This window comes from Pholcus phalangioides, unplaced genomic scaffold, assembly GCF_987345545.1.
Source record: "Pholcus phalangioides strain wild (caught in Gottingen) unplaced genomic scaffold, Ppha-v1.0 ptg000042l_1, whole genome shotgun sequence".
In the NCBI taxonomy this organism is placed as follows: Eukaryota; Metazoa; Arthropoda; class Arachnida; order Araneae; family Pholcidae; genus Pholcus; species Pholcus phalangioides.
In genome coordinates, this window is record NW_028301628.1 from 21,953,207 (window position 1) to 21,974,087 (window position 20,881).

The 20,881-nt window shown below is 38.1% G+C and overlaps 2 protein-coding genes across 2 annotated transcripts in view; one reads left to right on the plus strand and one right to left on the minus strand.

Moving 5' to 3' along the window:
* Window positions 1-5,640: 5,640 nt before the first annotated feature.
* The window catches only part of LOC149064660 (uncharacterized), a 100,512-nt gene continuing 85,271 nt past the window's right edge, over window positions 5,641-20,881 (plus strand). The window contains exon 1 of the mRNA XM_089254885.1: window positions 5,641-5,792. The gene's annotated coding sequence lies outside the window, so the exon portion shown is untranslated. The remainder of the gene's footprint in view (window positions 5,793-20,881) is intronic.
* Window positions 10,868-14,610, minus strand: LOC149064661 (uncharacterized). The gene is made up of 2 exons (XM_089254618.1): window positions 10,981-14,610; window positions 10,868-10,879 (listed from the first exon to the last, which is right to left on the minus strand). The coding sequence occupies exons 1-2, from the start codon at window positions 14,608-14,610 to the stop codon at window positions 10,868-10,870; spliced, it is 3,642 nt and encodes a 1,213-aa protein (XP_089110744.1).

The following is a 20,881-nucleotide window of genomic DNA, read 5'->3' on the forward strand; positions in this document are numbered from 1 at the left end:
AGAGGGCTCGAGACCTCAAAAGCCGAACACTGGGGAGAAAATGAAAACACGCGATTAAAGAAACAATATTCATGGAGCCTTTGTAACGGCAATACATTCATTATTATTATTATTATTTTTCAAAAGATATCTATACAGGGCCGCAACTGGGGTGGGGGGCGGTGGTTTTGGTGCCCCTAGTGCTGGAACAGAGGGGGGGGGGTGCGAATTTCACGTTTCTACTTAACTTCTCCTTCAACATTACATGTGGGGTGCCAAAATGCGTGCTTGCCCCGGCTGACCAAGCATCTAGTTTTATGGCCCTACATGTATGTGCCTCCACAGTTCCACGATGCAAAGAAGGCTGCAAACTGTGTAGCGACATTTCCATAAAAGACATTTATCATCAGGGCCGAACTTAGGGGGGTGTGAAAGGCGCGGTCGCACCGGGCTGCAAAATTTCGGGTGCCACAATCTTTCCAAAAGCAACCCTTTCCTTTCTCAGCAGATGTTTTGGAAATTTTTGATCAAAATTTAATTTTTTTCCCATTAAACTATTATCGATTGTGAAAGGAGGCTTTCAGTTTAAAGCCCTTCTAACATCATTTTTAGTGTTATTAAGTATGTCGTTAACTTAGTTATTTCAAAGAGGAAAAGAGTGTATATGCAGGTGGGCGCATTCTTTACCCCTGAAAAAAGTCGGGCCTTTCTTTCTGCCATTAAAGAATAACGGCTATATTTACCAAGAAAAAAACATGCATAGGGCATCAAATGAAAAAGGACACCACAAAAAAAATCGAGTAGTTTTTTCTCCTTGAAAACTTCCTCTCTTGTTGGAGTTAACATCTGGTCTGGAGGTACCAATAGTGCGCACAAGGTGAATCCGGTGGTACCTCCACTATTGGTGTTCCATAGTAGCCTGTAGCATCGACATCTTTAGCTGATGATTGCCCCGGAGGGAGGCAACTTCCAGCGTCCTCCGGAATGCTAATTGCTTGCCTTCTTGGGAACCTTTAAACTCTCATGATGTTTCCCTAGGGAGGTTTGAGAAACTTCTTCGAAATTTTCAGTCATACCACCATCTATGAATCATTCTCTCATTAAATTCCGGAAGACGTATTTACAATATATAAATTCTAAATTTTGATAATTTTCGCTGCTGAACTTCCAAAAAAAGATGTGTGAGACGTTTCTCTCTGATTTTTTTTTTCTCAATCTAATTAATCATCTGGTACAATACCAACATTAGAGAGATTTTGTTTCGTGAGCAGGGTCGGGTCTTGAATCATGCGAACTACGCAGCCGCAGAAGACGCCATTTGAAAAAGGGCCGATTTTTTTATCGCCAAAATATCATTCACTTATCACCGAATGTGCTATGGAAATAGTAATTTGTGTTGCCACTTTCTGTGTAGGACACGAAAATGCAACGCGGTTAACAACTATACGGGGGCAATGAATCTAACTGAATTTTTAATAATCCAGCAATCAATTATAATTTTTTGCGGCGAATAAATGCATAAAAGCACATTTTCTAGTGGCACTAAAAATGCTGGTTTAGATAAGATAACAACAACAACAACATAAATTTAATGACGTGATGATACTGATACCTCTCAATATAACGGTATAACGATAATGCCTCTACAACGATATATTTTCTTGGTCCGCAGAATACCGTTACATTGAGGCTTTACTGTATTTAGGCTTATAAGTATGTGGCTACTTCGCATACAATTAGCAACATCTTTGGCGAGAATTGACGACTTCCCGTACTCATACAATCCACATTTTCCGTATTTTTCTCGCTCAAATATGGTCACACCCTTATCATTATAAAATCACAACTTCTCATGCACAGTATTTGCACAGCATGTGATTGCATTTTGAGTCAAAAGGGTCGTGAAAATTTCAAACTTGGTCGTTAAGACAATTCGGTTATAACGACAAAATTTCATGAAATCTTTGAGTCGTTATAACCGGTTTGAATTTAAATCATCCATTACATAGAACCAATGGTTTACATGGTTTATTACAGAGGTGTTCATTGAACCCCAAGTATCCATAAAAGTAACCCTTAAGTGATCCATAAGTAAGTCGCTGGTCACTCAGGTGATCTTGAAATGTTCCGCGGTGATTGGTAAATATCTGTTACTCACTTAAGTTATCTCGGAATGTTATCACTTACGTGATCTGCAAATATGCCCCGGGTCACTCAAGTGATCTGAAAATGCTCCGCAAATCACTTAAGGCATCTGGAACTGTGGCATGGGTTACTTAAGTGATCTTTAAATATGCTGCGGGTTCCTTACGTGCTCTGGAGATTACGTGCTGCTTAGTTTATTTTTACAAAATCAATCACTCCGAGCAGAGTCGTAACTAAGATTTTTGTGTTACCTTGCCGCCAGGGGCCAACACGATTTTGCCGCCCCACCACTTTAAAATTCGATAATTTTATAATGGTATTTTGTGTTCTTACGAAAATTTGACGGCCGCTGAATTTTTCCCACGGGGGCAGTTGCCGCCCTACCTTGCCTTCCCCTCTAGTTCCGGCCCTGACTCCACATTTGGCCGCCGGGGCCACGGGTTGATCACGTATGGTTTATTATACCAAATATACTGTATATATTTACACAATCGTACATCACGTTAAAATTTCTCAGCTGGATATTAAAAGTGGAATGTATGTAACATTCGCGCTGAGGGAGTTTTATATATACATTGTAATAAAGGTTCAAGTTTAACCATAACCGAAAGATGATGAAGCGAATTCGTTATGGAATGGATAACGAATGGAAAATAAAAATGATGGAATACGCTTTCAAGAAATTCTCTTAAGAAAATGATCTTATCTAATTTCGGCCGGTAATACATTGTATAGCGACCATGACAGGTTGTGACGGATTCGAGCGGGAATATTCTTCTGTGCATAAAATGGATTTCCCACCACGAACCTGTACGGGAAACAAATTCATATAGTTTATCATCTTCTTAGCTCATGTATAATAATGCATTCCCCCCCCCCCCTTAAAACTATGAGATACTTTTAGAGAATTTCTCTTCTTTTTTTAGAACCCAAAATTACGTTTGATCTTTCCTTTAACCTCATCTCTTTTTTTTCCTTTTCTCCGTCTTCACGATCTTCGAAAACAGAAATATTCATAATTAATGTTTTTTTCCCTTTCACTCTTCCCCCCCCCCCCGATATTTCATCTCATGGAGGGTTTTTTGTCCCTGGCACGTTTAACCCCCCGAAATTTCACCTGCCCTGACCATGTGAGTTACCAAGTAAGTGACTGTATGAGTGTGACCTAGTAAGTGATTATATGAGAGATCAAGTGAGTGGCTGAGTGACTATTAGTGAGCAACACTGAGTGAGTGAGTGAGTGAATGACCGAAGAGAAGTGAGTGACGTCACTTATACGGTCGCTAACTTGATCACGAAAACGTTCACTCACTTGGTCACTCATACGGTCACCAACGCGATCACGGTCACTTGATCAACGGTTTCTCACTTGGTCATTCATATGGTCAGTCACTTGGTCACTCACGCACTCATACAGTCACTCACTTGATCATTCATATGTTCATTCACTCGACCATACCGTCACTCATGCTTACTCACACGGTCACTTACTTTGGTTACATATACGATTACTCATCTACTCTTTTGCTCACTCAATTGATCACTCATATGTTCATTCACTTGATCACTCATATGTTCATTCACTTGATCACTCATATGGTCATCTACTTGATCACTCGTACGGTCATTCACTTGATCACTCGTATGGTCATTCATATGATCACTCACTCACTTACACAATTAATCGCACACTCACTTAGTCACTCATGCAGTCAATCGCACACTCACTTGGTCACTCATATAGTCACTCACTCGTAGGTCACTCGCCCACTTATGGTCACTCATACTGTCACTCGGTCCAATCACTCGGTCATTCACTCGGTCACTCATACGGTCAGGACAGGTGAAATGTCAAAGACGAAATATCCGGAGGTGAAATGTACCAGAAATGAAGTACACCAGAGGGATGAATGTTGGGGACGAAACGTCAAGGGCGAAATGTCGGAGGCGAGATTTTTGGATCTCCACGTGGTCATATGTGTACCAAACTCCAATAGTTCGGGTTAAGATATCGACCCAAATTAATTAATTAGTTACATTTAAAAAAAAAAAATAACGTTTTCTTTTTCAGGGACATTTTACAAATTATACAAATTATACAAACAAATTATACAAATACAACGCCACAACAGGCAAATTGCCCAACGAGGTGGCTGACTTAAGAACATCATGGATCCCCGAGCCATTTTTTGGAGGCCCTACCGACTACTGCTGCTGCACCCCCCCCCCCCGCGCAACCCCTCTAAGGACTGTTAGCATAAAAACTGGCCATGAAGACCTGTGAAGGATGAAAGTGTTGAACATATAGTGTTTGCATATGTAAAAGTGTATGAGAGAAGAAAATTTGTCGATATCGGTCATGGTCTGTCGCACTCAAATATGCATGGTCGTCTCAACATCATGAGCACCGGGCAAAGTGATGATCTTGGGCCCCCCATACTTAGCTGGAAGTAGCAGCTTACGTATCTTCATACTTACATTCGAAAATCATGGTACCAGATCTCATCATGCAGGCGCCCCCCCCCCCCCCCCACTATGGATATGAGGCCCTGACCAAGCGCAAACACACCCATGGTTTAAAATGGGAACCTGATTCTATGGACAGCTCAGCTCAGCGTAGCGTTTGTCAAATTAGTTACATATCCCCTCCCCTCCCAATATTTCCCATGAAAGCTTTGCTTCTTCACAACTCAATGTACATCCCTTCAACATTGTCATGGCTCCCCTTTCATATGAGTTTCACTCGTGGCCCTCTTAGAATATGTCAGGACCACAAAGGGGACATGTGGCCCCAGGTTGAGAACAACTGGTTTAGAGCAAATGCGCTCAGCTTTTTCTAGAAAGCACTCCACTCAGGTGATTTGATAAACCGCTGCGGCTCACTAAAGGTTACTAAATTACTTCGACCGGTTATTTAGTAAACCATAATCATTTATTATAAGTATTATTAACATTTTTGGCGAAAAACAGCAATGTTCGGTGTTCGTGATCCCTATTTTCCTGCTAAAATATGGCTACTCTTATCACAGTGAATGACAATTTCATGAAAAAGGATTAGAGATATTGCAACTGATTATATTTTTCATTCTTGAACGGTCTTGTAAACTTCAACCTCGGTTATAACAACAAAATTTCACAGAATCTTCGATGTCGAGAATGAATTTTCAATAGATATCCTCAGTTTTTTTTATCGATAATAATTTATTATTTTCTCTCCCCTCCGTATACCTTAACTTGCCGGACAGCATTTTTCGTCCTCATCTTTTATGTCACACCGAATACGGGAAAAAAGAAAATGGTAAAATTACTTCCCGAGCAACTCAGGTCAAAACGATCTCCTCCACCTTGATGGTTTGTCAACTACTCTCACCATTACTTGAAAATTACTCGATATTGAACAAAATAAAGATTAAAGTAAAAAAAAAAAAAGACACGGCATAGCGGAAAGGAGAGAAATATTGATCGCGCCACCTGGTGTCGATCTTCGTTAGGGAACTCTCGGAGGGATTATTCATCTCAGACGTCTCTCAGCATCCATTCATTGAAGATGCCGGCAGTTTCTTAAAAGTTCGTCACGAGTTTCGTTTATGTGTATGTGTTTGTAACACGCATGTCAGCATGATGGGATATTAACGCCAACACGTTTTACATTAATTATTCATCTGAAAGTAAGTCTCTTTCTTTTCATTCATAAATAATATGTTTTTATATTATGCAAATTCATCTGAAAATACTTATTTTTCTTCAAAGAAAAAGTCAAACTTAGTTATAACGACATAGAAGATCCCAAAAAATTTTGTCGTTATAACCGAGGTTGACATTTTCGTCTTTCTTCATTCATGAAATTACAATATTCCTTTATTACGGAAAAATTCACCTGAATACTTATTTTTCTTCAAAGTATTCAAATGCAGTCAAGCTTTGTCGAAATTTTTTTGTTGCTACCAATGTTGACGTTTCAATAACTTTTTTGACGAAAACATAATCAGATGGAACCAAATGATAGGCATTAAGTAATCTCATTAAAAAAAAATTGGGGAGGGAAACCATATTTGATTGAAAAAATGTTGGAAATTGTCGGCGAAACTGGCAAATACACAATAAAACGTGGTTATAACGACATATAAGATTCCATGAAGTTTGGTCGTTATATCCAAGTTGTCGTTAGAACTGAGGTTGATGTTTTTAAGACTTTCTCTTTGACGGAAAATGTGATCAGAAGCAATCAAATGTTGTTCATGAAGTTTTTATTTATGATTATAGGGTAGTGTTTCTCAATATGTGCGTCGTGGCTTCTAGGGGGGGGGGGGAGCCAATCGTCTCCAATCTTTTTTAAGGGCGTCGCGAGGAACTGATGACAGTAATATACGCCTGCAAAATGAATTAAAGAGTCCTCCTCCCTAGACCGTTCTGGGGAGCCGCGGATAAAATATGACTTTGTGATGGAACCGCGGGTCAAAAAGTTACAGAACCACTAAATTAGGGTGGCCAATTTGATTTTATAAAAATACGGGAAATGGGACTAAATAATACGGAACATCGTTGATTCTCGCCAAACATGTTGCAAAATATATATGTGAAATTGCCAAATATTGTTTATTATATTAATAACCCTTGGCGAGAAAAAAATTCTACAAGTCTGAAAAAATGTTTTTCACGAGAAAAAAAATGAACTTGGCAAATATGTGAGATGACTATTTATAGTCATATTCATTTTTGAATTCATTTTATATATATTATGAAAGTTATAGGAAATATAATGAATTAATGTAAGCCTCTTTGAAAAAAAACGGGACGTATTTATTGTAAAAAAAATACGCGGGAAGGGGGAAAAATACGGGAATGTCCCATATACGGATCATGTCAATGAGCAACTTAGAACCTCAAACATGTAATTTTTTTTTTCAACAATACGCAACAATAGAACAACATACATTGCTTTAATATGCTGAGCTCTAATTCTAAGAATTTCCCGGAGAAATGCCATAGAAACGATGAAGAATTTATCGTTATATCCGAGGTCGTTGTGTTTTCATCGACATTACAAGCGCAAGATTCATTAATATTATTCTCTACGGGAATCATCCCAGACTCCTGATAATTGACGTATTAGGCAAGGTGGCGTTATAACCAAGTTTTACTGTTTCAAAACGTGCATTTTTCATAATTACAAATTAATTTTGATGATACTTCAATCGTCGTAACATCATGTTGATTTTGAATTTACCTTTTTTTTTGGAAATTTAAAATAAAGTTATACGGAAGTTAGTTTTCAAATTAATTAATTATCAAATTATCCCTAAAAATATACGATAATTAGCTTTTATTCGTGCTTCTGCAGGAAAAAAATTATGATGATAATTGTTCATTCATCCCCCCCCCCCCCCTTGAGAAATAATCAATCGTAAATAACTAAACACTAAATGAAGGGATTACGTATTATCGCCAAAACAGCGATTTGAACATGACCAACGTGAAAAATATTCACGGCAATTCGTGTATCAATGATGAAAAATACACCATCACCATCATTTCGAATGACTTTAAATTTCAAATTAATTAATTAATCAATAAATTATCCCCTGATAAAACTAAAATTATTATTGTAAGCGGTAATAAAAATTATACCTGAAATGAATAAATATCATTCACGCTTTTTCAAAGATTTTCAATAAATAAGCTTTTGCAAAAAGAAAAAAAGAGAGATAATAATACAGCTGAGTCTCGATAATCCGAGGTGAACGGAACCGAGGCTACCTCGGATTACTGAAAACTCGGATTATCCGAAAAAACAATATGAATTGACTTCCAGGTTGGGGAGTGGGGGAAGGCTTATAAATATGTAATATATCAGTATACCTGCTCTCTTACATAATATTTTGTTCTTAATAATTCAACTGCTTAGGTCATTAATATTAGGGCTGCCGAGACATGGCTCTTATGTTTCTGCTACCCGATATTAATGTTATTATTTTTTTACATTATAAATTTACAAAAGAGAGGGGACTAAGAGAAATTCTGACTGGGGGGGGGGGGGTTCACCGAAGTTCTCAGCCTAGCAATCAAGACCACTCAATACTGAAATTATTTATATCCGTTGGAAAAATGGTGTAACCTTGGCGAAAAACAGTAAACGGGAGGTGTTTTGGAAAATTCCAGCACCTCGGATTATAGCTAGAACTTTCGAGACTCGGATTATCAGGACTCTACTGTAATTAGTCATTTATCCCACTTGTGCTATAATTAGTTTTATAAAATCAGATAATTAAGATTATGAAAATATTAAATATTGATAATTAACAAAACGATCTATCTATGTAATTATTCGAGAATATTATCTCCTTCCTCTAGCTGAAATTGATTATCATCGTTTCTGATTTAATAATGACTTTTTGTAAATTTGTCTCATAATTGAAATATCAGTTATTTCTCGATGTGTCGTTGTCATTTTTTTAAAAAATTATTTAAATATTTTCATTTTTAAATTTGTATTTCCGAGTCAGTGTTTGGGTTTGTCAACGTTGTTTTCATGGTTCAAAATAATTCAATTATTACAATTATCATCAAAATAATTAATAACAAGTTCTTATAGTAGTGGTTTCCATATGTTTGCCCGTGAAAACTCTGGGGTTCCGTGAAAGGTTGCTAAGGGGCCAGCGCGATGTGTTTCACAACAAAGCAAGAAATAATGGAAATATAACGACAGGCTATGACATTTCGGGCCGGGGGGGGGGGTCTTTTTTCACTCAGAATTTGATAAGGAGGTCCTTGGGTTATTGTGTTATAGTACATGATAAAATTATAATTGATAATAATCAGTAGGCCTTTCATGATTCCGAACCGGTCCCATAGACCAGGGTCATATTAGCAGCTGTTCAATAGCTCAGTTAAAAATGTAACCTAAAAATGCTACTACTGTGCATTAATGAGATTCAATCACACAATTGAACTTAAACACGTACTCCTATAGTACTAACTTTATTTTTAAAGGGACAGCCTACTGCTCGTCTCCTTTCCTGGTTAACGACTTATTTCGTAATACAGTCACAGAAAAACGCTCGCTACAATTGGCGTACAAAATAGCCGCCAACTCACATAATTTGATGTATCGGCCTAACATGCCGCCCGGCATTGAAATATTAATTTCAATAAATACGACAATATAAAACTTGAATACATAAACAAAATTCACATATAACAAAAATTCGATGCAGTACAGATATCATATTTGCGAAACAAAAATTAATTATATAAAATACAAATGCACTATATACATACACAAATGTACTACATTATACAATTATAATTTCAAGTCGGAAACCCAATGATTTTTTTTTTCTATCGAGAACCTTCTAATGGCAACAACGCGATTTTACATATTGATCTTTTGAAGATCCCATTCATTGTTTTTACATTTGCAATTCTCACTTTATTATCCCTACCCTGGAAAACCTCCACGACTCTTCCCAAAATCCATTTACAACTTGGGAGGTTTTCTTCTTTCATGACAACCATATCTCCAACATTGATGTTGGGCTTGGAACCTTTCCATTTATTTCGTTGTTGTAAAGTTCTCAAATAATTATTTTGCCAATGCTTCCAGATTGTTTGCACCAACTTAGATGTACGTTGCCATAAATTCAATCTGTTTTCCTTAACATCAGTCAGTGATGGCTCTACAATGGCAGTGACTGGGCGACCAATGAGGAAATGACCAGGCGTAAGAACATCTAAATCATCTATATCACTAGATAGTGGTGTTAACGGACGTGAATTTAAAATTCCCTCTACTTGATTGACAATAGTTAACAGTTCTTCGTATGTTAGTTTCGAATTCCCAACTACACGTTTCAAATGGTGCTTAAAGGATTTTACCCCGGCCTCCCACAAACCACCAAAGTTGGGTGCTCTGGGAGGTATAAACTGCCACTGAATACCCTCTGCTGATAAATAGTTGACGAGATTGATATTACTCTGCACAATATCGGCATACCAATTTTTCAGAGTTTTATTAGCACTTACGAAGTTTTTTGCATTATCGCTGAACATTTTTTGAGGTTTGCCTCTCCTGGCAACAAATCTTTTCAAGCAAGCGATAAATGCTTCGGATGTCAAATCAGACACTATTTCCAAATGAGTGGCCTTCGTGACCATGCATACAAAAATGCAAATATACACCTTGTGGTAGATCCCCTTTCTCTGGCCCTTATATTTTATCAGAAACGGTCCACAAAAGTCGACACCAGAGCAGTTAAAGGGATAGTTCACAGTGACTCTTTCTTTAGGTAAATCCCCCATGAGTTGTTCTACTGTTACAGGTTTTATCTTGAAACAAGTGATACAGTCATGTACAACCTTACGACACGTATCTCTGCCACGTAATGGCCAAAATTCTCTCCTCAAAGAATACAATAAATTTTGTGGACCAATGTGTAAATATTTTTTATGATGATGCTCAATGATCATTCTAGTGAGCTTATGTTTTGATGGTAATATGATCGGATGTTTTTGGCTATCACTTATTTGACTGTGCCTTAAACGACCACCTACTCGCAAAATATCCTTTTCGTCTAAGTATGGAAGTAAGTTTTTTATCTTGTCTGTTGCCAATTTCCCTTTTCTAAGATTGGATATGTCACCATTAAATTCTATTTCTTGTGCGCAACGAACTAGATATTGCATACTACCTTGAAGTTCCTGATGTGACAAAGGACCCTTTCGCTTATTAAGTGGATTTCTCGAATTATGGATGAACCTGAAAACAAAACTAAGAATGCGAATTAATTTAGCATAATCATTTGTAATGCAAAATAAAGAATCCATGAAAACTTCGTTCAGATTTAGAGTCAAAGTCACATCAGCATATTTCTTGAACTCTCGGAGATAATCTGCATCGGATGTAATAGGATAATCTCCATCTGTGGAGTCGATAGTTCTCTCATGAAGAAACCCTGGTCCATTCCACCATAAAGTCTGATCGATGATTTGATCAGGGCTAACTCCTCTTGAAATTAAGTCTGCAGGATTATCTTCGGATTTCACATGATACCAATGGAAGTTCTTGGTGATTTCTTTGATTCTGGATGTCCTATTCGCAACAAATACCTTCAATTGATGAGGTGAAGCGTTGATCCAACCCAGCACTATTGTTGAGTCGGTATACAGACACACCTTGTCCACTTCCACACGCAGAGAAGATAGCACCTTCTCAACAAGCTTTGAGAGCAGTTCTGCAGCACAAAGTTCAAGACGTGGTATGGTTACTACTTTTAGAGGTGCAACTCTGGATTTGCTACAAAGAAGCACCACCTTCACGTCACCCACGGCAGTAATAGAACGCACATATATAACAGCCCCGTATGCATCCTTTGACGCGTCTGAAAATGCATGAATTTCTAATTTTTCAGCAATGTCTGATAAGACGAAACGATCAATCTGGAGGTTTGTCAACTTTGTAAGTCCTTCTCGGAATTTTCTCCAGTTTTTCGAGTGTTGAGACGGCAGTTCATCGTCCCAGTCGATTTTCAACAGACAGAGCTTCTGCAAGTAAATCTTTGCTTGTACTAGAACAGGACCAAGCAAGCCTAACGGATCAAATAATTTTGCGATATCTGTCAACACAGCACGCTTGGTAGGTATGTTGTTACCAGGAGCAACAGTGAAACCAAAAAAATCTTCTTTAGGGTTCCATCTTAAACCCAAAGTTTTCACCGTGTCATTTTCAGGATCCTGAAAGCAATATTCTCGTTCATGAACAGGGACATTGTTCAACAATGCATTTTCGTTGGAGCACCACTTGTGTAAATCCATGCCTCCACATTTTAACATAGAAATCAGCTGTTGCTGCAATTCAATGGCACTTTTTATATCGTTAGAACCAGTTAGAATATCATCAACATGAAAATCAGTATGAGTTGCGGCAGCAGCAAGAGGATATTTCTTCTGTTCGTCATAAGCTAACTGCCTTAACACCCTAGTGGCTAAATATGGTGCACATTTTGTTCCATATGTTACTGTAAGTAACTTGTACAGTTTGGGTTCATCTAACGGACTTTCTTTCCATAAGATGCGTTGTAAGTTGCAATGATCAGGATTGACCCAGATCTGCCTGTACATCTTTTTCACATCGGCAGTGAAAGCGATTTTATGTCTTCTAAATCTTAGCAGTATCGAAAAGATGTCTTCTTGGACCACACCCCCATTTAACAAGCAGTTGTTAAGTGATAACCCATTGGTAGAAGGGGCTGATGCGTCGAAAACTACTCTTAATTTAGTGGTACTGCTATCAGGTTTGTAGACTCCATGGTGAGGCATAACATATTTTATATCCTCATGTCCCTCCATCATCTCCTGCATGTGACCTAAGTCGTCATACTCGGCCATAAAATTTTTGTAAAGAACAGACATTTGGGGATTTTTATCCAATTTTTTCCACAGCCAATTCAGCCTTTGCTCAGCTAATTGCATGGATTCCCCAGGTTCAACATTTTCCTTCATCGGAAGATCAACTATATATTCCCCTCTTTCATTTCTACGATGGGTTTTTACAAAATGATCCTCGCAAAAAAGTTCTTCTTTGCTTTTCAGGGGTAGCTTCTCCTCCACGGATTCAATTTCCCAAAACTTCCTAATGGATTGATCTAACACCTCAACTTCTCTCGAGAGAAAACAGCATTGCTGAGATGACGAGTGAGAAATTGTCCCGGAGACTATGTACCCAAATACAGAATTCTGAAGCAACACTTCGTTGCTGAGATACAGCTGTCCGCTCTTCAATGCCTCAAAAAATATTTTTGCTCCGATCAAAAGTTGTATTTTCCCAGGCTTGGAAAAATGTGGGTCAGCAAGTTCAACTCCTTCGGGAAACTTCAAGCCCGATAAATCAAGAGGAGACGATGGGGTGAAATCTGTTATTTTGGATACAATCAAAAAATCCAATTCTTTCTTGAACTCGCCGCTTTTGTTTGCGACTACCCCGATAGTTTTGGTTTTCACGGTATGTGACAAGCCATTAATGCCACAAACGGGGGCATAAACTTTTTCTTTCTTCAACCCGAGGGCTTCGGCGCAGCTTGTTGTCATCATGTTCACTTGACTACCATTATCGAGTATGGCCCTAACTCGAGTCTCTTTTCCTTGGGAATCGCAGACGTAAACATTCACAGTACTGAGAAGTGCTGATGAATTTGTGTTTATCACATTGCTCAGACTATGAAGAACATCTGGCTGTTGGCCCCCTACTGCTCCTCCCTCTGAGGGTATGGGGGAAGCGCTTTCGCTTTTTCGTTGGATGACATTTTTATTGCTTTTTGCAGACGCCGTTTCTCCCCGATGTAAGAGAGTGTTGTGTCTCAAATTGCAAATAGAGCAAACGACCTTTGATAAGCACTGAGACGTAATATGGCCAATTTTTAAGCAACAATAGCATAAATTATGCTTTCGCACAAATTCATATCTTTGCGAAACACTCATTCTTTGAAATTTTACACATTTAAATAATGCATGAAAACCTTTGCAAGAGACACAAGATCTTGTATATTCTTTGATATTATCACTATCATATACCATGAAAGTTTTTGCTTTCGGTTGTATTCTGCGGTCAGGCTGCTGCTGACGACTATTTATTTTGCCGACACTTTCAAGCATTATACTTCTTTTTTCAATGAATTCCAGAAAATTGTCTAGTTTAGGAACCTCGGTAGATGTTAATGTTAACTCATATCCCTTTCTGGATTCTTTATCTATTTTCTGAAGTAATACATTCAGTAACATGGTGTCTGATAAATCATTTCTTTCAAATTTCAATGATTTCAACTCTCTTAAATTTCTATTTACATTGTCAATTAGATTGCGCAATTCCTTAGCCGACTCATGTTGAACTTTAGCGCAATTTATTAAAGCTTGAATATGAGTGTCAACAACTATTCTTTTGTTTTCATAACGAGTTGTTAACGCCTCAAACAAAGAAGCATAGCTTTCGTCAGCTGTTTCAAGCTTTTTTGCATCCCCTTTTAATGATGCTCGCAAATAATACAGCTTTTGTACGTCGGTTAATTGTTCGTTGCCTTCAATTAAACACTTAAATTGATTTTTGAACTGACTAAATTCCTCATACTTGCCAGAAAATTCTGGTAGAGGAATGTCTGGCAATTTTATACGACAGATATCTTTACGCTCATCAACATTAACTTTTTGATAACTTTTCATCGACTCTTGGTAGAAAAGAAATCTTACCTCCAGAGTTTCTAGTCGCTCATCTATGTGCAGCAGCTCTTCGTCGAACACGCTAATGTCTATAGTCTCTGGTTGAGCGTATAATATTTTCCTCAATGCTTCAACATTTTTTTTGATGTCGGCGATATTGTTCAATTTCACATCAAGTAATTGTTTTGAATCCACTGATGGCTCAAAGTCCTTAGCAAAATTTTCTAGTTGAGTAACTTTAGATTTTACAGTTCCTTTTTGACGATTATATTTAGCATTCATTTTCAATTACCCTATCGCTCTCGACGGACCAACTGTTCAATAGCTCAGTTAAAAATGTAACCTAAAAATGCTACTACTGTGCATTAATGAGATTCAATCACACAATTGAACTTAAACACGTACTCCTATAGTACTAACTTTATTTTTAAAGGGACAGCCTACTGCTCGTCTCCTTTCCTGGTTAACGACTTATTTCGTAATACAGTCACAGAAAAACGCTCGCTACAATTGGCGTACAAAATAGCCGCCAACTCACATAATTTGATGTATCGGCCTAACAGCAGCATCATGGGTCCCGGGCGAAAAAATTAACTGAGTGCCCCCTGCAAGTCTGACCTAGTTGATGTCAATCCCTATGCAATGTCACGAGACCACCCTCCTCACCAGGTCATGGCCCGTCACTCTGTTGTCTCAATGAAGAAATTTTAGCAGGTAGTCGAAGGGGACCTGGGCAATGCTCGAAGCTGTGCATCGTGAATCTAACGTGAAGTCTGTTTCTGTGTAATTCTTGTTATGTGTAATACTGCCACCTGCCGTCAGTTTTTCTAACTATGAGTGAAGTGTACACGAGACCACCCCGTCCCCTAGGCAACAAAAGTCTCAAGAATAATACCAGCATTGCAACTGTTTCATATATAAAGGCCGGTTAATAAATTTCATATTATCCGATACGAGTAGAATAATATCGAATAATTTGCCTACGGAGGTGTCCATAGGATATTCCAATTTCGTGTTTCCAACCCTCCCGATCGAATATTTTCAGATAATTTCCAGTGGGCGAACTCGTAATCGATGGCATCGACTTCGGAACAGGAGAAAAAGATTACTTAGGATATAGGCTCCTCGTATGTAAGGAACCGGTCCATACTTATCTATTACAGATCCCCACCCAATTTAGTGTTGGAGGAATGTGTGTACTTGAAGGTAAAAAGAGAGTGTGAAAGACCCAGACACGCACTGACCGAAGCTCTATAATGCTATCTGTCCTCGATGATATATTTGTTCGCAATTATTTATCATTATATCATTTTTATTTCGTGTCAAGAATATTCCGAACCGATTTCGACTGTAGGTGCCAGGCGAATTCACCTTTTCACCCCCTCGTTTTCGATCGTTTTGGAGATTGAATGAGAAGATTAAGTCAAAGGACGTGTGAATATACATGCATTTTTTTCATTTCGCTTTGAAGCATTCCCGATATTTCTTCGAGGTATTTCATGACGTCCGCTTTCTTTTATCTTAAATAATTGTATGGGAAGAAATGCACAGTGTGAAAAGTTTGAGTAGAATTTCGATTTTATATACTTGACTGTTCAGTACAGGAATTTCAAATTTTTTTGTTGTAGGGCTTTCCCAGATTTCCACCTCTTGTCGATTTCCTAAATTTGCTTACGCTTCCATCGAGCTCCCAAAACCTGAATATGTTTTTTTTTTTGCTTTGTTCTTACAATTTGCATAAAACTATCTATAATTCCCGGGATTTCTTTACGCTTCCCTGAGCTTTTGAAATCTCTACACCCATTTTCTGAGCTCGAATTAGCTTCATATGCTTCTTCTGAGCATTCAAAATCAACATACACCTTTCCTGAACTCTAAAAATCTGCATACGCATTTAACGAACTTCTTAAGTCTGCATAAGATTCTTCTGAGTTCTGAAATCAGCATATACCTTTGCTATAAGTTTCCAAAATTTTCATACACTTTCCTTATCTTCCTAAATATGCCTACGCATTTTCTGGTGTACAAAATATGCATCAGCTTTCTTTGAACACTCCAAATCTGCTTATGCCTCTTCTAAGCTTATATGTGTCTTTTGAGCTTTCAAAACGTTCATATGCCTTTTCTAAGCTAAAAAAAAAACACAAAAAAAACTACATATATTTCTGAGCTTTTATAGTTGGACTCTCCATGTGAGTCTTTCTGAAGCTCTAACAATCTGCTTCCAGTATCTCTGAACTAATGAAATCTACACCTGTCTTTCACGAACTTCTTAAATCAATGCAGTTTTCCCTAAGCTCCTTAAATCTGCAAGGGATTTCTTGAGCTTCCGAAGTCTGCGCAGGTCTTTCCTGAGTTCCTTGAATCTGCATAAGCATTCTGACTTCCCAAAAGCCACACTTCATATCCTCAGATCTCCTAAATATTGTATGTGATTTTCCCGAGCTCCGAAAATCTGCGTATGTTTCGCTTGAGCTTCTCAATACAGGCAGCACTCCCCAAATATTCAATTTTTGTCGAGACATTCAGGAAATTATCGTCGATTCCAACCCAGCAATGTCTTAATTGAGCTACCCGTCATTTATAAGTCTTAAAACCTAGGGGCTGCGGCTATTTGAGAACCCCCAATATATTTTTTGAGGGAGGCTGAGCCCCCTCCCATAATGAATATGCAATGCAGTTCATCCTTCCTCCTCCGGCTTTGAATGGGCTTGAGTCCCGTATACGAGGAACGACTTACAACTTTCAGCTAATGCCTCTGTCGTCATTACCATTCAACAAAAGGTCAAATTCTATGTCATTTTACTGTCGTTTCTTAGATTACAGTTCCTAGAGCATATATGCTCAACTCATGACTAGCGGGACCAATGAGGCTCTCGGAGTCATCTGATGTGGCCCGTGACCTCAAACCTAGTTTTGTAAAAAAAAAGAACTAAGAGGCACATAAACGGATTACTCAAGTAACAAACAGTACAGTTCCACATCACTTAAGTGACCCGCAGAACATTTAAATATCACTTGAGTAACGTGCGACACAGTTCCAGAGCAATTGAGTGACCCGCGGTGCATTTTCAAATCAGTCAAGTGACCTTCGATGCTGTTCCAGATCACTTAAGTGACTCGCGGCACATTAATAGATCAATCGAGTGAATCACGGCGCATTTCCAAATCACTGAAATGACTCGCGGCACTGTTCCAGATCACTCAAGTGGCTGCAGCACATTTAAATGACCCACGGCTCATTAGCAGATCACTTGAGGGACCCACGGAACATTAACAGATCACTTAATTGAGCAGCCCGCAACCCGTTTTCAAACCAGAGGTGTGGACCGTAGTCCCCTTAAGGTTGAGCACCCTTGTCCTAGAACTTCTTAAAAAAGAATTAGATTCCTATAAAATCTACGCGTGCAAATTTTGAAACTAAAAAAAAAAAAGTGATCGAAATCAGTGATAAATCTCGATCGCGAACTTTTGTCATTACGTGCCACCAATAATAGATTCACACCCGAAAATAAACCACTAATAATTGCAGATGCTTATCTAATCGGTCTAATTACGTAATATTTGTCTGAGATTTTAACGAGCGCCAATAACTATTTCATCAACTGGTTGGTTTTAATGAGACTTCAGATCCAATTAAAAAAAAAAAAATTTTTTTTCACCTCCTATAACAGAAGGAAAATATGTCATACTAACCTTCGTGTGAGAGATTCGCGTATTTATATATAGATTATTCTTCGAATATTCGTTTTTTTTTTCTCAATGCAGAATCGACAAAAACGGGCAACTAACTGATCGAGGTTGAGATATGGATTCCGACTTATTGGGTAGGAGGGTCCATTGAACGGTATTTTCTGCAAGGAAACCTAATTAGATCAATAATTAGGCAACACCCAATCGAGACAATTGAAGAGGGATAACGCGGGGTGAAGTTCTCTTTATTTTATTTACTTATTTATTTTCTGTTATAACGCTCATGTAACGAGCTTCGATTGATACAATACTCGTGATGGTAACCTCGGCATTTTTCTTATTAACAAAACATTTCGTTGTTGTTGTTGTTGTGTTTTTAAGGTCTTTTATTTTCCCTTTTTTTCTCTTGAAGAAAATTCCGTAACTGTTCTTAACAAATGATTATTTGTTGTTATCATTTTTTTTAAAGAGAGAGGTCCCTTTCCTTTAACTCGTAAAACACTATTGGTTCTCAAAGGCCATCTTGCCAAGAGAACTGACTTCATTGTAGTTTTTGAACCTTTTGTTGACTTCCGTTCAATAGGAGTTCCCTTTCCTATAGTTTCATACACACATTTTTTTTCTTCTTCATCATTATTTTAATAAATGTTTTCCCTTGCGTTACGGCCATGCTTCATAGAAAATCTGGAACAAACCCACAAACTACTCCTATGATGTTTTGTATGTTTGTTTTCACTGAACGGGACGTGAAAGTGTTCAAATCAGACAGCGTGTAGTAATGTATAGGGTTCCAACTGCTTTGGATGTTTTTCCTTGCGGGCTACACCAAGGGTGACCTATCACAACCTGTGTGTGTGTGTGTGTGTGTGTGTGTGTGTGTGTGTGTGTTACTCCCAAATCCCGAAATTGGCCAGTTCTCGAATTAGCCAATTTCGTTGTAAATTGACTCGTCCAATATCAGAATTTCGGGCTTTGGCCATCCAGTTCGCGAAATGGCCGGAGATCCCTGGCAAAAGTTCGAAAACAAAAGACATGATTTCATCGTCAAGTGAACGTATTTTCAGTGGTATTTATGTCCCCGTTAGCTATGGCAACCCATCAAACCGCAGTCACATTTTTGTTGCTCAAAATTTGACAGAAAACTATATGCCTATACAACAAATAGTTTTTCGTCTCAAATTTCTTTTTTTTTTCTCTCTAGTCACATGGAGCTAATCCAGTATAGCTACTATATTATAACCATGTATCACACGTTGGCAATGAAAAAAAAAATGGATTTGTCGCCTATATTGGACCGTCTTACATCAGCACATCGAACTTTGGCCAGAAATCTCTGGCCCCTTCGTGAATTGGCCGACGAAAGTCCGAATCATTTTCTGAAAATTGGACATTGTATTTGCAGTAGCACACACAAACACACACGCACATATAGGTTGGTTATATGATCCGTATTTTACGGGACATTCCCATAATTTTCGGCCGCTCAAATTTATAAAAAAAATTTCTCGTTTATTTCTCTTTATTTTCAACGAGGCTTAGTTGAATTTTTGAAAGCAAGAATTAAGACAATTTTCATGACTTACATTATATTATGATAATTATGATTCTATCATAATCAATTATAGTCTTCATAATCAATTGAGTCTTTTTTCCTCTGTTCCCTAGTACCGACGCATAAGCGAGCGATCACTGTATTTGTCAAACATGCATTTTTTTGGGAAATTTACTTGCTTTTGATATTTCTTTTTTCGGCTGTAACTGGAAATTCTACTTTCTTTTGACAATTTTTGACTGATAGATGGTGATATACCGAATGCATTTCTCGTTTTTTATGAAGAAAATAGGGTCAGCCTAGGTATTGATCGTGCTGTGTGTGTATCTATGTCAATACTTTTGTATGGAACACGGGCCAGGTAAATACCTTTGGCTAGCCGGAGGTTGTACATCCCTGGGCTAATCGTCCAACCAGAAAAGTGCTCAACGATGTGGCTGAAAAAATATGAAGTGGCAACGCCTCCATTCAAATCCAACTCGATCGGAAGTAAATTGCTTAGAAAAGACATGACAGGAGTTCGTGTGAAGTAAAATAGTAACCTAGTGGTCTAGCTACTACTACTACTACGCATCTCGTCCACATTCCTCTGCGGAATTTCTAACGGATTGGTACATGGAGGAATGTGCGTGTACGTGCTATGAACTTAACGTGAAGTTAGTTACTTCAACGTTAGTTCATCATTACTGTGTAATGCTTCTTATGTGTAGTGCTACCATCACCATCAATGTTTCTAACTATGAGTGAAGTACAATGATTGAATAATTGTACAGTTGTAGGCCTATTGCTTTCTGCGGCGACACTTTTTAAAAGGGTAGATCGGCTCGCATTCGCGCCGCGAAGTTGGGAACCACAGAAATAGGGGCCTGGCTGCAGGATGTGGAGGGCCCCCATTCTCTTTTTTTTTTTAATCCCCGAAGATATCACGTTAATCAATGTCTCAAAAGGAAATGTGTCACAGTTCTTGTAGCTGTGACACACACAAAAAAAAAAATCTCCTTTCGGATTAATTATACGAAGAAAGCTGACTAAACAGAATTGGAATGCTATTACAGCTCACAAATATTTAATTACACGATATTTTGTCGCAATACGGTAAGTTACAGCAACACTCGATGGGAGTGACAATTTCGAAATAAATAAAAGAAAAATACTATTACACAAAACGGATCCGGTTTTTTTTTTCCTACCTCTCTCAATATATCGAAAAGTCACGCGAGATTTCGACTCGCTATTTCTAACACTGCGTTATCAGAGACGTCACACGTGGAATTTAAAGTACCTACTAACCCAACATACAAAAGGAAA